The sequence below is a fragment of the Danio aesculapii genome, chromosome 13 (genome assembly GCF_903798145.1).
Source record: "Danio aesculapii chromosome 13, fDanAes4.1, whole genome shotgun sequence".
NCBI lineage: Eukaryota > Metazoa > Chordata > Actinopteri > Cypriniformes > Danionidae > Danio > Danio aesculapii.
The window spans coordinates 52636864-52660148 of NC_079447.1; the positions used below are offsets into that span (position 1 = coordinate 52636864).

At 33.6% G+C, this 23285-nt stretch overlaps 1 protein-coding gene across 1 annotated transcript in view; it reads right to left on the minus strand.

The window, feature by feature from the left end:
- Positions 1-15112: 15112 nt before the first annotated feature.
- tnfaip3 (tumor necrosis factor, alpha-induced protein 3) overlaps positions 15113-23285 on the minus strand; it is a 29311-nt gene continuing 21138 nt past the window's right edge. Inside the window, exons 4-9 of the mRNA XM_056470378.1 lie at positions 23278-23285; positions 22335-22505; positions 21493-21673; positions 18481-19322; positions 16720-16919; positions 15113-16526 (exon numbers count right to left, since the gene is read on the minus strand). The exon at positions 23278-23285 is cut by the window's right edge and continues 134 nt beyond it. Of these exons, the coding sequence (XP_056326353.1) occupies positions 16263-16526; positions 16720-16919; positions 18481-19322; positions 21493-21673; positions 22335-22505; positions 23278-23285 (1666 nt within the window). The 3' untranslated portion in view covers positions 15113-16262. The remainder of the gene's footprint in view (positions 16527-16719; positions 16920-18480; positions 19323-21492; positions 21674-22334; positions 22506-23277) is intronic.

Here is a 23285-nt window from a genome sequence, read left to right on the forward strand (position 1 = left end):
GGTGTGCCTCCAGGAACAGGGTTGGGAAACACTGATTCAGAGTATCAGAGCATTTACTAGATATTCAAGAAAGTGACATTTAAAGGCTTAACTAGGTTAATTAGGAAAATCATTGGGCTATTAATTCTGACTTTAATGTTGCATGTAAAATTTGACAACCAGTAACCAGCTAAAAAAACAACATTGCAGCATTAATAAAGTCAATGTAGATTTGTCAGAATCTAAATATAGAGTCTGGTGATTTCTGTGGCGTCAGAAGCAAACTCTCAGGAGGTTTTTGTGGTGGTTGGATTCTTCGAGCTGCTGGTTATTTCTGATTCTGTGATTGTGAAAGCTAAAACCCAACTCCGTTTTATAAGAGATGTAAAAAAGACCACCTACACTGTCAAAAATATCCCTAAATTAGCAGTCTTCAGTGTTTAAAGATTCATGTTTTTATTTTTTTCTTATTTCTGCTTTTGACTTGCATTACGGGAGTTTAATCTGTCTTCCAACATCTTTTAACCTTCAAAAGTTGTACAACGTGACTTTTCTGAACATTTGTAATGGTTTGCAGTGCTAAATTGTCTGGGTTAGTGTTGTATATTACGCTACAAACACCTTGTAATACACTGCCAGTACATTATATTATAGACTTATTTCTCTAGATATTATTTCTTATACATTATATCAGTGTTTCCCAACCCTGTTCCTGGAGGCACACCAACAGTACATATTTTGGATGTCTCCCTTTTCTGACCCATTAACTTCAGGTGTTGGAGTCTCTTCTGATGATAAGATGATTCAGGTGTGTTTGATTGGGGAGAGGTTGAAAATGTGGACTGTTGGTGTGCCTTCAGGAACAGGGTTGGGAAACACTGCATTATATTATTTCAACTAAAATGTCAGTAAAAGTCACTTTGTTAAACTGCATTGAATTTTCAAAAGTCGACAGAGCAGAGATCGACATCCCATGATGCAATTCACAACCGCAAATAAACAAACAAAATTTTACTGTAAAAAGTGATTGGTTACCTTATTTGTAAAAAGTGAGTGAGCCCATTTACTTAACTTTTATAATTATGCACATACACTCACCGGCCACTTTATTAGGTACACTTACTAGTACCGGGTTGGACCCATTTTGCCTTCAGAACTGCCTTAATCCTTGGTGGCATAGATTCAACAAGCTACTGGAAATATTCCTCAGAGATTTTGCTCCATATTGACATGATCCATGATGCCAATCTCCCGTTCCACCACATCCCAAAGATGCTCTATTGGATTGAGCTCTGGTGACTGTGGAGGCCATTTGGGTACAGTGAACTCATTGTCATGTTCAAGAAACCAGTCTGAGATGATTGGTGCTTTATGACATGGTGTGTTATCCTGCTGGAAGTAGCCATCAGAAGATGGAGACACTGTGCTCATAAAGGGATAAACATGGTCAGCAACAATACTCAGGTAGACTGTGGTGTTGACACCATGCTCAATTGGTACTAATGGACCCAAAGTGTGCCAAGAAAATCTCCCCCACACCATTACACCACCACCACCAGCCTGAACCGCTGATACAAGGCAGGATGGATCCATGCTTTCATGTTGTTGATGCCAAATTCTGACCCGACCATCCGAATGTGGCAGCAGAAATGGAGACTCATCAGACCAGGCAACGTTTCTCCAATCTTCTATTGTCCAGTGTTGAACTGCAGCAGATCGTCTTGACCATGCCTAAATGCATTGAGTTGCTGTCATGTGATTGGCTGATTAGAATTTTGCATTAACCAGCAGTTGGACAGGTGTACCTAATAATAAGGCCGTTGAGTGTATTTCGTTTACTTAATGATTATAAGGCAAAAAGTTTACCCTAATTAACCTAGTTAAACCTTTAAATGTCACTTTAAGTTGAATACTAGTGTCTTGAAGAATATCTAATCTAATAGTATGTGCTGTCATCATGGTGAAGAGAAAATAAATCAGTTATTAGAGATGAGTTATTAACACTATCATGATCAGAATTGTGTTAAATCTTCTCTCTGTTTAAAAGATATACTACAATAACTATTAACTGTACATTTTCTCTGCCTCATATTTGCTCCAGTTCATCAGGTTTTGTTTCTCTTTTGTTTCTCATTGGATGTAAACGCTGCAAACCCCACAACCTGACTGACTCACAGCTGGAAATAAAGCAGATTTCAGGGGACGTTGTGTGTGGGGAAGAGCTGACATTTCTCAGATGCGGAGGTGTGTGGTGCTGTGCTGTGGGCTGAAAGATATAGTGCACAACAACCTGTGCAGTGCACTCAAAATAACATCCTATATGCAAAGTGGATAAAGCTAGCTAAACATGCTTTTCTAACTAGAGTTTTTGTCTCTGAGTTTCTAGTCCAAATATCTGAAAACTCTGAAGCAGTGAAGCAGGAAAGTGAGTTTTTCCTCAAAACAAGCTAAATGATCTGCCAGTGTGGTAATAAAATAATCTAGAATCAGTATTTTAGAGTGTTTTGCTTGTTTTAAGGAAAAACTCACAGAATTTGGCACATTATTTCTAAAAACAAGACAATATTTATTGAACTTTTCCTGAAAATTTAAGCCTGATTTAAGTATTTTTCGATAATTGGACACAAAACTCTAAGTAAAAAGAGCTCTTTTTTTGCAGTGTAGCTATATATGTGCAGCTTATTATAGTGAGGTTTTTACACATATTTCAGTGAGGAGAACTTTAAATATATTAGGGAACAAAATACAGCAGCTTTTTTTGTCCTAAAATCTCCATTTTGAGTGTTTTTCTTCTGTCGTTGAAGGTTTAAAACCACAAGAGAGAGTAGACTGCTCAAATGCTTTTCTTACTCAGAGTTTCTGTCTTGTTTCTAGTCCAAATATCTGAAAACTCTTAAATCAAGAAGCATTTTCAAGACAAGCAAAGAATATTGTCTTGTTTTTATAAATAATGAGTGAAAATAAAGTGAGTTTTTCCTCAAAACAAGCTAAATGATCTGCCAGTGTGGTAAGAAAATAATCTAGAATCAGTATTTTAGAGTGTTTTGCTTGTTTTAAGGGAAAAACTCACTGAATTTGGCACATTATTTCTAAAAACAAGACAATATTTATTGAACTTTTCCAGAAAATTCTGCCTGATTTATGAATTTTTAGATATTTGGACACAAACCAAGACAAAAACTCTGTTAAAGAAGCGTTTTTTACAGTGTAGCTCTGTAATGTGGAGCTATATATAAACATTGCTTTACAACTGTGCTTTTACAACATATTTCACATTAGGAGAACTTTAAATATATTAGGGAACAAAATACAGCAGCTTTTTTGTCCTAAAATCTCCTTTTTGAGTGTTTTTCTTCTGTTGTTGAAGGTTTAAAACCACAAGAGAAAGTAGACTGCTCAAATGCTTTTCTAACTGAGAGTTTCTGTCTTGTTTCTAGTCCAAATATCTGAAAACTCTTAAATCAAGAAGCATTTTCAAGACAAGCGAAGAATATTGCCCTGTTTTTTTAGAAATATTAGGTCAAAATGAAGTGAGTTTTTCCTCAAAACAAGCTAAATAATCTGCCAATTGGGGAAGCAAAATAATCTAGAATCAGTATTTTAGAGTGTTTTGCTTGTTTTAAGGGAAAAACTCACTGAATTTGGCACATTATTTCTGAAAACAAGACAAAATTTATTGAACTTTTCCTGAAAATTCAGGCTGATTCAAGTATTTTTTTGATATTTGACAAAAACTCTGAGTAAAAAAAGTACAGCTATATAATGTGTGGCCATATATAAATGTTGCTTTACAACTGTGCTAACAGTGAAGTTTTTACACATATTTCTCATAAGGAGAACTTTAAATATGTTAGGGAACAAAATAAAACAGCTCTTTTGTCCTAAAATCTCCTTTTTGAGTGTTTTTCTTCTGTTTTGGAAGGCTTAAAACCACATAAAAAAAGAGTAGACTGCAAAAAAATGTCAAAATTTAGTAAAACGTAAGTTTTTATTCTTAAAGAAACAGCAAAAGGGAACCGAAAGTGAAATAATCTTATATCAAAAGAAAAAACAAGATATTTTATAGCTTACTCCAACACTAAGGAAGATACTTTGAAAAATGCTGAAAACCTGTAACCATTGACTTCCATAGTATTTGTATTTCCTGCTATTTAAGTCAATATTCTTCAAAATAGCTTCTTTTGTGTTGTGCAGAAATAGGTTTGAATCAGGTTTACTATCACTTTAATAAGTGAATTAGCAAATAACAAGGTGTGGGTGGCACAGTGGCTCAGTGTTCAGCACAGCAAGATGATCTCTGGTTCAAGCCCCGGCCGGGTCAGTTGGTGTTTCTGTGTGGAGTTTGCATGTTCTCCCCATGTTGGCATGGGTTTTCTACAGGTCCTCCGGTTTCCCCCACAGTCTAAACACATGCGCTATAGGGGAATTGATGAAATAAATTGCCCATAGTGTATGAGTGTGTGTGTGTGTGTGAATGAGTGTTCAGCATACTCCACATGTCTTAATTCCATTTCTGTTTACTTCCGCTATGCCTTTAGTCAGATTAAGGTGATCAAAAATCTCTGTTTACATAGTCGACTCTTAATCAGAGTGTTGTCTTAATTGTATTAAAATCAGATTATTGGTGTCCATGTAAACATACTCATATATGAGAAACCTGGAAGTGTGAAAAGAGTCCATAGGTGAGTGATAAAGAAAGTTAAAGATTACAGAAAGGAAAACAAAAGCAAAGCCGGGCGACTCTGGCGAAGGTGTTTTTTCAGATGGAATGAAATGGGAATTCCAGCTCTGAGTGTGTGTGTGTGTGTGTGTGTGTGTGTGTGTGCGCGCGTGCTGGATCTCTGAGTCATTTGTGTACAACAGAAAAACAAAATGTTCTGATTATGACACGGTGCATTCTGGAAAACATTCCTGAAACCCTGTGTGTGTTTCTGAAATTCAGCCCAGTTCAAGTCTATTTGCACACACTACCAAAATCCTTTTCTTACTTAGAGTTTTTGTCTTGTTTCTAGCCCAAATATCTACAAAATCTAAAATCATTAAGCATTTTCAAGACAAGCACAAAATATTGTCTGGTTGTGCTGTCAAAGTTGAGTTTTCCCTTGAAACAAGCTAAATAATCTGCCAATGGGGAACATGAAAAGTTATTTCAAAGTTGAAGAATTTAACGAGGGATCTGAGAATCCTTCTAAAAAAACGTGTGTGTGTGTGTGCGTGTGCGTGCGTGCGCATGCGTTTGCGTGTGTGTGTGTGTGTGTGTGTGTGTTGTTTTGTGTGTGTCACTAATACACTGCCAGTACATTATATTACAGACTTATTTCTTTAGACATTATTTCTTATCCATTATATCAGTGTTTCCCAACCCTGTTCCTGGAGGCACACCAACAGTACATATTTTGGATGTCTCCCTTTTCTGACCCATTAACTTCAGGTGTTGGAGTCTCTTCTGATGTTATGATAAGAAGATTCAGGTGTGTTTGATTAGGGAGAGCTTGAAAATGTGGACTGTTGGTGTGCCTTCAGGAACAGGTTTGGGAAACACTGCTCTAGAAAATGCTTCTTGATTTAAGAATTTGTAGATATTTGGACTAGAAACAAGACAGAATCTCTAAGTAAGCATTTTATTTTGCAATATTTTGAAAGTAAAGAATGTCCTAATGTCCGACTCTCTAAATTTCAATGGGATCATATTTTTATTTAGTTGTTCTAGTGGATTTTTAGCTTCATGAATGACTGCAGTGTGTAGTATTTACTTTTGAGCGTCTGCTAGAATAAAAGCACAGAACCATCACTGTATTTTCTCCAAACTCTTTTGGTTTGGCTTCATTTCCCTCAGTCTGACAGGAGAAATGTAATAACCCTAATCATCATAATAATAATCACGTTTCAGTTCCTGAAAGTAAACAGACGCTGATAAATAGCAGTAAAATGATTCACTGGCTCGTGATCTAACAGGGGAACCACTGTGTGCTGTTTTACACCTCTCATTTAACGCACAAATCAACATTTACTCACTATTATACTCTCCCTCAAGTGCTTACAAACTTTTATGAGATTCTGTTAAACATAAAAGCAGAGATTTTGATGAAACCGGTAACCATTGACTTCCATAGTAGGGAAAACAAATGGGAGTCAATGGTTACCGGTTTTCAGCATTCTTCAAAATATCTTCTTTTGTGTTTCACAGAATCTGATAAGGGTTTGGAACAAGTAAACTATGATAGATGGGTGAACTGTGCAAAATACGAAAATAATTCAACCAGAAATGTAAATACTGTCATTATTTATTTACATTTGTACTATAGATGTCAATGGCTGTTTTAACCCCCACTATTCTGGAGAATATCTTGTTTTTGTGTTCAACAGAATAAAGAAACTCATTAATTAATCTGCTTCCTCCATTGTCAGATCATTTAGCTTGTTTTAAAGGAAAACTCACCTCATTTTGCACTCATTATTTCTAAAAACAACACTATATATTCGTTGCTTGTCTAGAAAATGCTTCTTGATTTAAGAATTTTTAGATATTTGGACTTAGAAACGGGACAAAAGCATTTTTTTGCAGTGTTTATTGTGAATAAATAAGAAAAAATGGTCATTTTTGCGTGAACTACCCCTGTATGCAGAAACTCCAATAGTTGCTTATGTTATTTCTTTTATTCTCCGTCACCTGAGATCCTCCTGACGGTAAATTCTGCACTTTTTCAGGTGAATAAAAGATGACAGTATAGTTGTGTAACCACACATCTCCTTTTTTTAGGCTACTAATCCTCAGAGCTCAGGCCATGTCGTCATTATGTGGTTTTATTGGTGTATTTTGAGCATTAGCACCGCCTGTATAGCGTCTATCATCAGAAACTCACCCAACCACAATTACATGACTATTTGTTTATGTCATCTGTTAACATGGCAACACTGTTTTGCTACCAATATGAATAACCAGTGTCGTGTTATGAATAATAGGTGAACAGTTTTCATTTGATTTGCTCTTCTTATATGGCGTCTTGTTCATTGAAACACATGTTTGTCTTGAAGGTTTGTCTTCTTTAGTCCAAATATCTGAAAATATTTAAATCAAGAGGCATTTCTGGAAAGGTAAAAAAAGGTTTGTTTTCAGAAATAATAAGTTTAAATGAAGTGAGTTTTCCTTTAAAACAAGCTAAATAATCTGACATTTAGCTAGATAATTTGGCTTTGAAGATTATTTTATTTAGCCCACTGGCAGATCACTTAGCTTGACACCAAAGACTATAGAATAAAATAAAGGGACTTTGTTGACACTCACTTAAAACTCAAACAAATACATATAATGATGAGGATGATACATTCATTTGTTGATTCATTTATTTTCTATTGGCTTTGTCTCTATTTCAGAGGTTGCCACAGCAGAATGAACCACCATAATGATGAAAATAATGATGAAAATAATATTTATTAATAATAAGAACAAAAGAAATGACATTAACAATAAAAAGTATATTTTTATGCATCTTTGAAAACAACACACTTTTTTTGCAGCGTAGCTTGACACTCACTAAATAAATAAATAAATAAAATGGTAATAAAAACTTAACAATAAAAATAAAAATATATATTAAACAAAACATAAAATAAAAATCCAGATTTTAACTTATTATTTTTGAAAATAAAACAATATTTTACTTGTTTAAAAATGCATTTTGATTTTTAAGAATTGTGCAGCTTGACACAAAAATAAATAAAAAGACAAAAACTAATCAAAAAAGTTTGACACTCAAAAACAAACAACCAAAATAATAATAATAATAATAATAATAATAATAATAATAATAATAATAATAATAATAATAATAATAATAACATTGAGAAAAAAATTTAAAATATAGAAAATTTCAATATTTGTAGAAAATGCTTTTTTAATTTTTAGATATTTGGACGAGAAACAACACAAATAAATCTAAGAAAAAAATATTTTGCAGCGTAGTTTGATACTCAATAAATAAATAAATAAAATAAATAAAATAATAATAATAATTAATGACAATAAAAAAAACAATAGAAATAATATTAAATAAAAGATCAAATAAAAAAAAATCCTAATTTTAACTCCTTGTTTTTGAAAATAAAACATTAAATTGACTTGTCTGAAAATGCATTTTGATTTTTAAGATTTTTGTAGCTAAAAATAAATAAATAAAAACAAGACAAAAACTAAGCAAAAAAAGAATTTTTGCAGTGACGCTTGACATTCAGTAATAAATAAATAGTAATAAAAACCTAAGAATAAAAAATATTAAATAAAATCCTAATTTTAACTTATTTTTTTATCACTTAAACTAAAAAATCTAAATAAAAACAAGACAAAAACTAAGCAAAACAGCTTGACACGCACTCAAAAACAAACAAAACCCAAAGTAGTAATAATAATAATAATAATAATAATAATAATAATAATAATAACATTAAGAATAAAGCCATTTTTGACTCATTATTTCTGAAAACAAGACAATAATTGTTGCATGTCTAGAAAATGCTTTTTGATTTAAGAATCTTTAGATATTTGGAATAGAAAGACTTAAAAATCTAAGACAAGTGTTGCTTATTAAAATAGCTTTACACTCACTAAATAAATAATAATAATAATAATAATAGTAATAATAATAATAAACAACAATAATAATAATATCAAATAAAAGATCAAATAAAAAAATCTAAATTTTAACTTGATATTTTTGAAAGTAAAACAATAAATTGACTAGTCTGAAAATGCATTTTAATTTTTTAAGAATTTTGCAGTTTAACACTTACTAAACTAAAAATAATAATAAAAACAAAACCCCTAATAATAATAATAATAATAATAATAATAATAATAATAAGAAGAAGAAGAAGAAGAAGAATAAAGTAAAGCCATTTTTGACTCATTATTTCTGAAAACAGTAATTGTTGCATGTCTAGAAAATGCTTTTTGATTTAAGAATTTTTAGATATTTGGACGGGAAACAAGACAAAAAATCTAAGATAAGTGTTGCTTATTAAAATAGCTTTACACTCATTAAATAAATAAATAAATAAATAAATAAATATAATAATAATAATAATAATAATAATGATAATAAATAACAATAAAAATAATATCAAATAAAAGATCAAATAAAAAAATTGAAAAAATAAACTTGATATTTTTGAAAGTAAAACAATAAATTGACTTGTCTGAAAATGCATTTTAATTTTTTAAGAATTTTGCAGTTTAACACTAACTAAACTAAAAATATTAATAAAAACAAAACTCCTAAGAATAATAATAATAATAATAATAATAATAATAATAATAATAATAATAATAATAATAATAACATTAAGAATAAAGCCATTTTTGACTCATTATTTCTGAAAACAAGACAATAATTGTTGCATGTCTAGAAAATGCTTTTTGATTTAAGAATCTTTAGATATTTGGAATAGAAAGACTTAAAAATCTAAGACAAGTGTTGCTTATTAAAATAGCTTTACACTCACTAAATAAATATAATAATAATAATAATAATAATAATAATAATAACAATAATAATATTAAATAAAAGATCAAATAAAAAAATCAAAATTTTAACTTGTTATTTTGAAAATAAAACAATAAATTGACTTGTCTGAACAAGCATTTTGATTTTTTAAGAATTTTGCAGTTTAACGCTAACTAAACTAAAAATATTAATAAAAACAAAACTCCTAATAAGAATAAGAATAACAATGATAATAATAATAATAATTATGAAATAAAAATTCTAATAAATAAATAATAAATAATAAAATCTTATAAGTATTAAAAGTATGAATACATACTAAAATAAAAAACATAATTTTTACTCAATATCTAAAAAGTATATATCTAAAAGGCAATACTTTTTAAGTTTCTAGAAAATGCTTCATTATGAGTCTAAGAATAAAAATAATAACAATAATAAAATAATAATAGATTTTGTAGTGTTATGAGACGTATTTCAAGCAGCACAGACACAGAAAAGGACCCAAACAGCCGTGTACATTTTTCTAATAAAAATAATTTATTCCAGGACCACATATAAATAATTCTCGAAACACATTACAGATAATATTTGCTGTGAATAAATACCAAACAAACCAAAAAACAAGGCTTTTTTTTCATACGATACTCTATATGAAAGGTTGCACAAAACCTCTAGTCGCGTCATCTATATTCCTCTATAGGTCTATAACTGGAATGTCACTATGTACTGTACGTCAGGAGTACCGTTCCTAATTCCAGAGCAGCTTATTATTATTAAGTATTGTGCAAGTTTGTATTGATCTGAACTGACGGAACAGATCCAGTAGTTGAAGAGTAGACTCGTTTGATTTCATTTAGGGTCATTAATCCCCCCAAAAAAGCACATTTCTGACATGAATCTAATTGTTAAGAAGCTAAATGTTGGATTTTCAGAGATGGGAACATTTATTTCTTTATAAATGATGCTAACTCTTGCTTTTCACATCTGTGCAGATATTATTTCGGGAATATTATATTCAATTAGAGAAAATAATGTCAGTTCGTGCATACTACATGTATGCAAAGAATAGGCTGAGGCATTGTGTGTTTAAAGGAGAGTAGTGCAAACCAAAGAATGTGGCTGAACGGGGACTTTCCTACATGTATATTATACAGTGCTCAGGATAAATGAGTATACCTCCTTATGAAAATGTGTATTTTTATACTTTCTCAGTGAATTTAGACTAGGACTGCACAATATATGGTTTCAGCATGGATATCACAATGTGCACATCGGCAATAGTCACTTCGTGGCAGGCCCAATGTCCAGTCTAATATCAGTAGTTTGTCTTTGCAGAGTCTATCCGTAATGTAGTGGAGGTTGATCATTTGCATGTTTTTAGACCTGTGATGTAATTATTAAGCATTTCAACAGAGTCTAAAATCTTATTTATCATCAATTATTTAATGCAAAGGACTATACAGTGGGATTTTGCATTTGATTATTGAATTCCTGGGTCTGAATATTATATATATATGAATATATATATAATTAATTATTATTTAAACATTTATTATTAATTTAAATAAATCTAAATTTGTTTTTTAAATATAAAATAAAATAAAAATTAATTAATAAATGATAAAAGCTACTAATTATTTTTTATTTAAATAATATTTTAAATATTGAATAAATATTTTTTATTTAAATGAAAATATATTATTAATTCATTATTATTTAAACATTTATTATTAATTTAAATAAATATAAATGTTTTTAAATAATAAATAAAATGTACAAATTAATTACAATTAATAAATACAATTTTTATTTAAATAATAATCAAAATATTTAATAAATAATTTTATTTAACAGTTATATTCATTAAAATAAGTGTTTTTGGAAATGTCTCAGTGCAGATAGACAATATTGTTTACTGGATTTATCTGAAAATGTTATTATTAATTATTAATGATTTATTAATTATTATTTAAATAAAAAATATTGAATTTAATTATTTAAAGGAACAGTCATCTTTATTAAATGACAAAATCTCAAATAAAGTGATTGTTTTTAATGTTTCTCTTGATTTTTCCTGATTATACATTTTTAACCTTTTATTTTATATTATAAAGTAAAATGTAATCATTTTAATTTAGTGTAAATAGTTTAATAATTACTGTAAATCCTATGATCAGTAAGGGGTGTCTTTTCATTTACGCTGAGCACTGTATAAGCCAGTGTTTGCGTTAGGACGGCAACTTCAGCTTTTTGCAGTAAATGATTTCTTATTTTTTAACATTCCCTTCAGCTTTAATCTCATCTGCTCAACACATCAGGGAAGGTGTCAAGTATTAGTTTTCATTGCACTTAAGGAGCTTTTCAGCCACAAAAATAAAATGAACATATCCATTCAGTAGAACAGACCATTAGTCCTATGAAGATCAGCAAAGGCAAGCAGAAGTCAAAAATACTTTCAAGAGCAAAGAGGGAGTTTGTGTGGGGGAAAATAAGTCATCAATGGTAAACAAGTGCAAAAAATGCCCTTTTTACTTCGAGTTTGGGTCTCGTTTCTAGTCCAAATATCTAAAACGTCTTAAATCATAAAGCATTTTCTGGACAAGTCATAAATGTTGTCTTGTTTTCAGTCAAATTAGGTGCGTTTTTCATTTAAACAAGCTAAATAATCTTGTTTACACATTGAAATAATATTATTACACTGATGCCGCTTTGGCAGATTATGGAAAAGATAAAAATCTCTTAATATTTACTTATAAACTGTATAAAAATATCTGTTAATGAACAATATTTTGGGTTTTGCGTTTATTTGAGGTTGTGAAATGCATTATGGGATGTTGATCTCTGCTCTGTCCACTTCGGATGTTGAAAATTCAACTCTACAGTTTAACAAAGTGACTTTTACTGACTTTTTAGTGGTTTGAAATAATATAATGTATAAGAAATAGCTAATATATAGAGCAATATGTCATATACAACACCAGCCCAGACAATATATCACTTTAAACTATTAAAAATGTCAATAATATTTAGAAAGTTAGAGATGCTTCATTAATTGGAAAGATAAGTCATGTTATTTAGTATGGTAATTGATTTTGAGAATGTAGAAAAGTGAATCGTTACCTAACATTAGTATGTGGGGTAGAGATCTTATAAACATGCTGGCTTTGGAGAGGTCCAGGTATATCAATAATGATAAATTTGAGATATGTGATTAAGCATGCCATGGGGACAGATACACCTTAATGCATTGGAAGAAATGCACGGTTAAACCAATCACCCCTGTCAATGACAGACAGTAATTAAAGATTGAGAGTAATTGATATTTATTATTCATAATCTGTCATGTTCTTTAATAATGTGCCTGAACTAATATTTGATAATATAGTCAGGATAATGCATTTTTCAGGTAATATAAGAACAACGTTACTTTATAATCAGTTTTATCCTGATCAGCCCAATAATATTGAGCTTTTATGTGCATTTATCCCTTTGTGTTCTGTTGTTCTGTCAGTTTATGTATTGTATTTTATATGTATTATTATTGTATTGTTTATTTTCTATATTTCTGTGTAGTTTTGTAATGCAAAAAGCACAAAAATAAATGTTTCATTAAAAAGATGTCAATAAAAGTCACCTTTTTTTAGCTTTTCAGGGTTAAAAGTAGTTGCACGAAAGATTAAAATCCCATAATGCAATTAAAAAGCAGAAATGAGCATAAAAACTGCTAACTCACGGATGTTTTTCACTGAAAACAAAACAACATTGTCTAGAAAATACTTCTTGATTTAAGAATTGTTCGATATTTAGACTGAAAACAGGACCAACGCTAAGTGTTTCAGCATTTGTTTGCAGTGTTGTGAAAGGCAACAGATCCGCGCTGCTGTCAGACATCAGATGACGCAGCAGGAATGAAATGGAGCTCTGCTTAGCGAACTCTCATTGGCACTTAACCTACATTTTATGAAGAAAACGATCAAACGCTGTCCTTCGGTGGTCTCCGCATACCCTGTACGTCTCGTTCACTGCTAAAAATGCTTCTCTTATTTGGATTTTGGGTCTTGTTTCTAGTCCAAATAGCGAAAACTTCTTAAATCAAGAAGCATTTTCTAGACAAGTGTCTTGTTTTCAGAAATAATGAGTCAAAATGAAGCTAAATAATCTGCAAATAGGGTACTGTAAGTGAAATAATCATGAATCGAAAGGAAAAACAAGATTAATTGCCTTTATTATTATTATTATTATTATTATTTACCCCATTGCCAGATTATTTAGCTTGTTTTAAGGAAAAACTCACTTCATTGACTCGTTATTTCTAAAAACAAGACTATATTTAATGCTTGTCTAGGAAATGCTTCTTGATTTAAGAGTTTATATATATTTATACTAGAAACAAGACACAAAAATTGAAGACAAGCGTTTTGATGCAGTGTTCCTGTACTTTCGTAAAGGCCTGGAGGTTTTCTGCAGTCCACAGTGGCGATGTTTCCAATACATTAACTTTGGCAAATTTTGTCGCGAATTAAAAATCCAGTAACTACGTATACATGCTCACGTATCAGTTTTACATTATTTACCCTGTTCAATATAAACCGCAGACATCACACTGCAGATGAGGCTTTTCTTATTCAGAGATTTTGGCTCCTTTTAAGTCCAAATGTGCTGATATTTAAAGTGTTTTTCTGGATAAAATAGTTTTGTTTTCAGAAATGAGTCAAAATTAATCGCGTTTTAGTTAAAACAAGCTAAATAATCTGCTAGTAGGGCAATTAAATTGATCTAAAGACAAACAGAAGATTATTTTGCTTGTTTAGAGGAAAAACTCACTTAAGTTAGTCTCATTTTGAGTCCAAAACATCAAAAAGTTCTTAAATCAAGTGAAAATTTAATGTTTTGGCAAGCAAAATATGCTTTTGTATTTATATTAATACTTAATATTACATTAATATCTCTGTGAATAGGGTAAGCAAAATAATTTGCTAGTTAGGTGAGTAAAATAGTCTAAAATGGTTTATTTTGCTGACCCCACTGAATTGCTTGTTTAAGGAAAAACTCACTTAAGTTAGTCTCATTTTGAGTCCAAAACATCAAAGTTCTTGGTAAAAAGTTTTGGGGTAAGCAAAATATGCTTTTGTATTTATATTAATACTTAATATTATATTAATATTTCTATGAATAGGGTAAGCAAAATAATTGGCCAGTTTAGTAAGTAAAATAGTCTAAAATTAAGGTTTTTTTTGCCTGTTTTAAGGAAAAACTCACTTAATTTAGTCTCGGTTTGAGTCTGAAATATCTAAAAATTCTTAAATCAAGTGAAAATGACTGTTTTGGGGTAAGCTAAATATGTTTTTGTATTTATATAAATACTTAATATTGTTATATAATAATATTTAATATTTGAAAGTATTGGGCAAAAGCAAAATAATCTTCCAGTGGGGAAATTAAAATCATCTAAACAGTTTATTTTGCTAATCCCGCTGGCAGATTGTTTTAGGGATTTAATTAGAATTTTTAGTGAGTCATGTAAAATAAATAAATGACGTTAACTGTGACATAATTGTTAATTGAAGCTTGATTGAAGAATCTTTAAACATTTGGACTAAAAAAATAAGACTAACTTTAGAGAAGGATTAGGCAAAATAATCTTTGAAATAAGATCATTTCACTAACACTGGCAGCTGGTTTAAAGGAAAAACTCACTTAAGTTAATCTCGTTCTGAGTCTGAAATATCTAAAAATTCTTAAATCATCTGAAAATTAATGTTTTGGGGTACACAAAATATATTTTTTATTTATATTAATACTTAATATTATATTAGTATTTATATGAATAGCGTAAGCAAAATAATTTACCAGATTAGTAAGTAAAATAGTCTAAAAAACAAGATTATTTTGCTTTTTTAAGGAAAAACTCACTTAATTTAGTCTCGTTTTGAGTCTGAAATATCTAAAAATAATATTTTGGGGTAAGCAAAATATGTTTATGTTTTTATATATATACTTAATATTATCTATTAATATTTAATATTTCAATTAATTGGGAAAGCATCTAAAAAACTGTGTAATTTAGCTAATCCCGCTGACTGATTGTTGCTCGTTTTAAGGAAAACTCACTTAATTTTTGACTTCATAAAAAGTCATTAAAAAATCAATAAATGACATTAATTTTAATCTCGAAAATACTTTTTGATTGAAGAATCTTTAAACATTTGGACTTGAAATAAGACACAATTTCTAAGTAAGTAATCTTTGAAATAAGATTATTTCACTAAGCCTATTGGCAGCTTGTTTTAAGGAAAAAAATACTTAATTTTAACTCATTATTTCTGAAAACATGACAATATTTTTGTTTCATTTAACTTTTTTGTAATAGTTTTAGGTACAGTTGAAGTCAAATTATTCGATCTCCTCTGAATTTTTATGCCTTCTTCTAATATTTCCCAGAAGCTGTTGAACAGATTCAGGAATTTTTCACAGTATTTCCTATGATATTTTTTCTTCTGGAGAAAGTCTTATTTGATTTACAGGAGGGCTAATAATTCTGACTTCAACTGTATTTGGACTAGAAGCGAGACAAAACCTCTAAATAAGAAAAGCATATGTCTGCAGTGTATTTACACGTGATACTTCACTTGGAGAGGTATTATTCGCCAATTCTACAGCACCACCGGGCTCTTTTAGGCCCTGCCCAAGATAGATAGCAGATTCTGGGCACCAAATAAAATAAAAGTGTAAAAGTGTTCGCCAGCATGAACCGGGCCCTTCAGTAGCATTGATCATTGGTCAGCCCCTGTAGATCTGCTTGAAGTGGTCGCACTCGTTGCAATAGCCTTGTTTCTCCTGGTTGGCGTAGTGGTCGCAGCCTTGAGTTTTGCAGCGCTGTTTGCTTTTCTCTTTGGGAGCCTGAGCGCGCCGACCCTCGCGCTGACCGCGGCTCAGGCAGTCCGGACAGAGATCTGTGCAGCCTGGAGACAGGTTTTTACAGCTGCTGCGCCGACACTGAGCCTGGGTCAGAGCTGGAGGAGGAGGACGTGCTTTCGATGCACGCTGGGAAAAATAACAACAGAAATAGTGAGCAGGAGGAGTCTGTTAGGTTGTAATAACTCTCCCTAAACCCTTTCCCCTCTTTTCTGAATGACACGCCTACTTTACTACATCCAATCAGCTCACAGTAGAAATAACAAACCACGCCCACTGTTATCGTGTTTGGTGTGAACCTTTATATAAGCAGGAGGTTTACCGTGACGAGTGGTGGGGACTGAGAGCCTCTGCTAGCAGCTTGGTTGAGTCTGGCGCTCTGTTCCTTCACGAAGCACTTGTTGCAGTATCCCTCCAGCATGGCCTTCCCCTCGGCCCCGCAGCCTGGGCCCCGACACCGCGGACAGTTCTGGAAGCCCGCCTCAGATGTGTGCCTGGGCTGTACGATAGCTGGAGTCGCCTCTGCGCACACAAACACAGACACAAGTTACATACTTGCTCCTCTGTTGGACTTCACAATGTCTATTAGGGGTGTGATGATCAATCGAATCCAGAAATTATTCTGATTTTGACCACAGATGGCGCTCTAGGCTAGTTTATGATAATAGATTGCGCTCAAGGCTAGCTTTAACAGCAGATGTCGCGTTAGGCTAGCTTTAACAGCAGATGTCGCATTAGGCTAGCTTTAAGAGCAGATGGCGCTCTAGGCTAGTGTTTAACAGGAGATGTCATTCTAAGCTTGTTTTAACAGCAGGCGGCGCTCTCGGCTAACTTCAACAGTAGACGGCGCTCTAGGCTATTTTATAACAGCAGATGGCGCTCAAGGCTAGCTTTAACATCAGATGGTGCTCTAGGCTAGTTATAACAGCAGATGGCGCTCTAGGTTAGATTTAACAGCAGATGGCGCTCTAGGTTATATTTAACAGCAGATGGTGCTCTAGGCTAGTTTTAACAGCAGATGGCGCTCTAGGTTAGATTTAACATCAGATGGCGCTCTAGGTTATATTTAACAGCAGATGGTGCTCTAGGCTAGTTTTAACAGCAGATGGCGCTCTAGGTTAGATTTAACAGCAGATGGCACTCTAGGCTAGCTTTAACAGCAGATGTGCTCTAGGCTAGTTTCTAGCAGCAGACGGCGCTCTATGCTAGCTTTAACAGCAGACAATGCTCTAGGCTAGTTTTTTTTAAAAGCAGACAGTGTTCTAAGCTAGTTTTTATCCAAAGATTGCAATCTAGGTTACGTACCTTGATGATGTGACGTACCTTGTATAAGCATTACATGGTTTAGTTATTTTTTGTTATTGAAAATAGTATTGAATATCGATATTTTTCAAGGTATCGTATCGAAGTTGGAAATTCCAGTATTGTGACAACACTAATGGGAATACATAGAGTAAAACACTTACGATGATTAGTCTGGTAGTCTAAATAGCATATCGTGCTAACATAACATGTCATTTGGGTGGACACTCAGCTTAAAGAGTAACTCTGGGAATTAGTGTTGTCCCGAATATTGGTATATCGATATTTTCCAAGGTATCGTATCGAAGTTGGAAATTCCAGTATCGTGACAACACTGATGGGAATATATAGTGTAAACACTCACGAATGATTGGTCTGGTAGTCTAGATAGCATATCGTGCTAGCATGACGTGTCATATTTCTGCAGTGCAAAAAAACACTTGGGTGGACACTCAGCTTAAAAAGTAACTATGGGAATTAGTGTTGTCCCGAATATTGGTATATCGGTATTTTTCAAGGTATCGTATCGAAAAATTCCACTATCATGACAACACTTATGGAAATATATAGCATAAACACTCACGAATGATTGGTCTGGCAGTCTAGATAGCATATCGTGCTAGCATGACGTGTCATATTTCTGCAGTGCAAAAAAACACTTCGGTGGACACTTAAAAAGTAACTATGGGAATAAGTGTTGTCACGAATATTGGTATTTTTCAAGGTATCGTATCGAAGTTGTAAACTCCATGACCGTGACAAAATGACATGAAACACTCACGGTGATTGGTCTGGTAGTCTAGATAGCATATGGTGCAGAATCCCAGCTTCTCTGGCGTCCCAAAGAACTGGCATCCGGAGCGTTTGCACTGTCGGGCCGCAGGCGTCTGCCAGGTCTGCCCGCTGCGTTCTGCCTCTCTGTGCAATGCCCACACCGAGCCCTCCGTCCTGGGCTCCTGCTGTTGCTGCTGCTGGGTGTCCTCCCGCTCAGAAACAGCCGTCCTCTGCATGCACGGTGGGCAGAGGCCATTAAATATCCTAAACACCTCCTGTCGGCACATCACGCACTTTTCTGTGTCCCGTTCTCGTTCCCGGCCGCCCGACGCCCACCAGCCGTGAGATGGTCCCGCCGTTCGGTTTTGCCTCGCAGTAAAACAGCGTTCGCATAAACCATCGTGCTCCACACTGAGCGTAAATAAGCAGCCAGGGGTTTTGCACTTCATAGCATGAGTTTCACTATATAGGCTTAAACTTGGAGCTGTAGGGGGCGCTGATCTTGGACTAGGCAGGATGGATCGTTCCATTTTCCCGCGACTTTCAGTATCTGAGGATGAGGTTTGATTTATTGTAGGAATGGCCTCAGGTTTGTGTCCTGCCTGCCTCTTTTCGAAGCACTCGTGGCAGTGTGGTTGCGTGTCCACAGAGACGTAGAAAGTGCATCTCGGTGTGGCGCAACGGATCTCGATTAGGGAGAGCTGAGAGACGGAGAATGGGGGCGGGCGCTGGGACTGTGGTGTCCAGAGAGAGTCCTTGTCCTCCTGCCAGCGCTTGTACTCGTGGTTCACCAGCTGCAGGTAATCCTCCATCAGGTTCATATCCTCAGGTAGATTCCCTTCATCCAGTCTGGAGGAAAAAGCATTGGAGATTTTAAAAAGGCAAATCATGATTAATTGGATCTAAACAGTGTAAATAAAGAGTTTTCTACTTTTTGTTTTGAGACAGCGTTCACACACTTTCAGGAGCTGCAGATTCAATAAGCACCATTATTTTTAAATCGAGCACCTTTGTAATTCATACCCCAGTATATTTAGTGCCATGACAGTCCTTACTGTACTTAACATTTCACCCACACTTAATATTTACATTTAAACGTCATTTTCAAAAAAGTCATGTTCAAATAACTTTAATAAAGTTTGTTGAATTCAATACTGGTAATAATTCAATGCTGTTTCTGAAATATTGATTAAATATTGATTAAAAATGCATTATTTGTCAGTGCCATTTTACAAAATTTCAATTTCAGATTTTTAATTTAAGAATTTCTCAGATTTTTTGTCTATTTTTGACAACTGAGTACAACTGTTAGAATAAAATCATAAATAAATTCTATTTAAAATTTAATTCAAGCACTTTCATAGACCTGTGTTTGTTTTTTATTACTTTCAAGGCCTTGAATCCACTAAAAATTCACGTACTTTAAAGAAGCGTGGGAACCCTGTTGAGAGTTTGTGTCTTGTTTCTAGTTCAGATATTTTATAATACTTAAATCAAGAAGCATTTTCTAGACAATCAACAAATTTTTGTAGTATTTTTAGAAACAAATATGAAAAAAGTATTTCAGTGAAACAAGCTAAATAATCTGGCAGTGATGCGAGCAAAAATAAACTGGATGTAAGCCACCAGAAGATTATTTAGCTTGATTTAAGGAAAAACTCACTTAATTTTTATTTGTTTTCACTTCTAGAAAATGCTTCTTGATTTAAGATTTTGTAGATATTTGGACTAGAAACAAGACAAAAACTCTTAGTATGAAAAACCTTGTTTGACCTAAAATAAAAGGTTGCATTTAGATGCAATATACATTTAAAAACAAAATGATTAGGCCCTCCTTTTATTATTATTTATATAATATTATGTATAAATATAAATAATATTTAACTAGTAGTTACTAGTATTCAGCTTAAAGTGTCATTTAAAGGCTTAACTAGATTAATTAGATTAATTAGGCAAGTCATTAGACAACAGTGGTTTGTTCTGTAGACAATGAGATAAAAATCATTCCTAAGGGTGCTAATAATATTGACCTTCGCAATTTTTACTACATTTTTTTATTTTGGCCAAACTAAATTAAACTTTCTCTGGAAAAAAAAGACCATTTCAATGTGATGATGTCATTGGCCCATTGATTGTTATCAAACTATTTTATAACTGTAATAAGAGGTAATGCAATCATAACCTAATGTTAAAACCGCTATCATAACATTATTTATCAATATGTGGCTCTTGCTGGATTCTTGGAAGCTGTAGAAATTAAAAATGTAACACAGGAAATACATTGGGACCATTGTTTTTGTGAAGTTTATTTATAAACTAATTTCGAGTGCTTATGATTTATCACAGCCGGTCTCGTATTAAGCTAATCATTATCATCCAATCATATGAGCCATAAGCTACTGTAAATAACCACAGTCTTCACTTTATCTTCGTTTGGAAGAAACCCCCCTTCCTCCCCATTCTCCTCCTTTACCATAGATTGGGCGGCACGGAGGCCCAGTGGTTAGCACTGTTAGCCCCACAGCAAGAACACTGCCAGCTCTGGTCCTGCCAGGCCAGTAGGCGTTTCTGTGAGGAGTTTGTATATTCTCCCCGTGTCCGCGTAGGTTTTCCCCAAGTTCTCCGGTTTCCTCCCACCATCCAAAGATATACACCATGCATAACGATCAAGCATTTGTCTAGCCCCCTTTTTTCCTCACGTGTTCCCTTAGCTACTGCAGACGGGGAGTTCTGAGATCCACGAACGGGAGGAAGCCCCGGGCTCGAGGATCCCTTGAGCTCAGGGCTCTCTCCCGGGACAGCATGCCAAACAAGCTATTGATGGATCATCATCAGCTAAGTGTGAACTCTTGAAGTTTATATCCCTCAAAATTATCTATAATAGGAAATACCTTGAAAAATGTCCTTGCTGTGTTAAATATCCCTTGAGAAATATTTCAAAGCTAGTTAAAATTTCACAGGGGGTGGATCATTTTGATTTCAGCTGTATATGTGGGTAGCTTAACCAGCAGGCTCATACCTGGCCGCTGTGATGATCTGTGTGGGATCGTAGCCCAAGCCGATGACCGGGATCTCGATTAGCATCAGGTAGTCTTTCAGCAGCTTCTCCTTCTGTTGCTGCTCTTTTTCTGTCAGAAAGTGAACTCGAAGCTCCTCGAAGCCTCCGCGTCCCGGGTTTATCAGCGGCACCGCACGGATCTCTAAACGGGACACAAACATCCAATACTCAAACACATGAAGATAACTTACTGTATGTGTGAACATCTCAACCCTGTTATAGTTTAAAAACGCTAACAACGAATTAAACAGTAATTAGCAACAGAATCAGATGTTCCCCATCACATTTAGTATTATTTTACACTAACAACAGATTCAGTAAGTGTGGTGCAGTGGCTCAGTGGTTAGCACTGTCGCTTCACAGCAAGAAGGATGCTGGTTCGAACCCCAGCTGGGTCAGTTGGCGTTTCAGTGTGGAGTTTGCATGTTCTCCCCGTGTTGGCGTGGGTTTCCTCCGGGTGCTCCGGTTTCCCCCACAGTCCAAACACATGCGCTATAGGGGAACTGATGAACTAAATTGGCCGTAGTGTATGAGTATGTGTGTGTGAATGAGTATGTACGGGTGTTTGCCAGGACTGGCTTGCAGCTGGAAAGGTATTCGCTGTGTAAAACATATGCTGGAATAGTTGCCGGTTCATTCCGCTGTGGCGACCCCTGATGAATAAGAGACTAAGCTGAAGGAAGATGAATGAATGAAACTGATTCAGTTTGCTGTAAAGTAGACATTGTTGAATATCATCCCAGTAAGGAAAGTGAATGGAAAAAGCTTGTAATGTATGATATGAGATATATGGCGCACAGTACCTGGGCCGCTGTCTTTGATTGTGATCAAGGGTGCAAAATGCTGCGAGTCGTAGCCGAGCACTATGGGATATTTGTAGCATTCACCTGGAGGCCAATGCAAAGGCAGGTATATTCCCCCAACATTGAGGGGAGAAAAGGAGGAACCAGACTTCATACTTCGAAGTACTTGATCTGTTGAGAAAAAAACAAGCATATGTTTTAATATAATTGCAAAAATGCCTTTATTACTTAGAGTTTTTGTCATGTTTCGAGTTCAAATATCTAAAAATTCTTAAATCAACTAGACAAGCCAAAAATAGTGTCTTGTTTTCAGAAATAATGAGTCAAAATTAAGCATTTTCTTCATTAAAAGTCAGAATTATTCGCCCTCCTGTGAATGTTTTTTTTCAATATTTCCTAAATGATGTTGAACAGATTCAGGAATTTCTCACAGTATTTCCTATAATATTGTTTCTTCTAGAGAAAGTCTTATTTGTTTTATTTCAGCTAGAATAAAAGCAGTTTTTAATTGTTTTAAAGCCATTTTAAGGTCAATATTATTAGCCCACTTCAGCAATATTAGTGTTGGATTGTCTCCAGAATAAACCACTGTTATACAATGACTTGCCTAATTACCCTGACTTTACCCTAATTACCCTAGTTAAGCCTTTAAATGTCACTTTAAGCTGAATACTAGTGTCTTGAAGAATATCTAGTCTAATATTATTTACTGTCATCATGACAAAGAGAAAAGAAATCAGTTATTAGAGATGAGTTATTAAATCTATTATGATTAGAAATGTGTTGAAGAAAATCTCTCTGTTAAACAGAAATTGGGAAATAAATATTGAGGAGGGCGAATAATTCAGACTGTATTTGGACTAGAAACAAGACACAATCTAAATAAGAACAGCATTTCTGCAGTGTAAATATTGCTGCTGTTCTGTTTGTGTTGAACACGTACCTGCAATG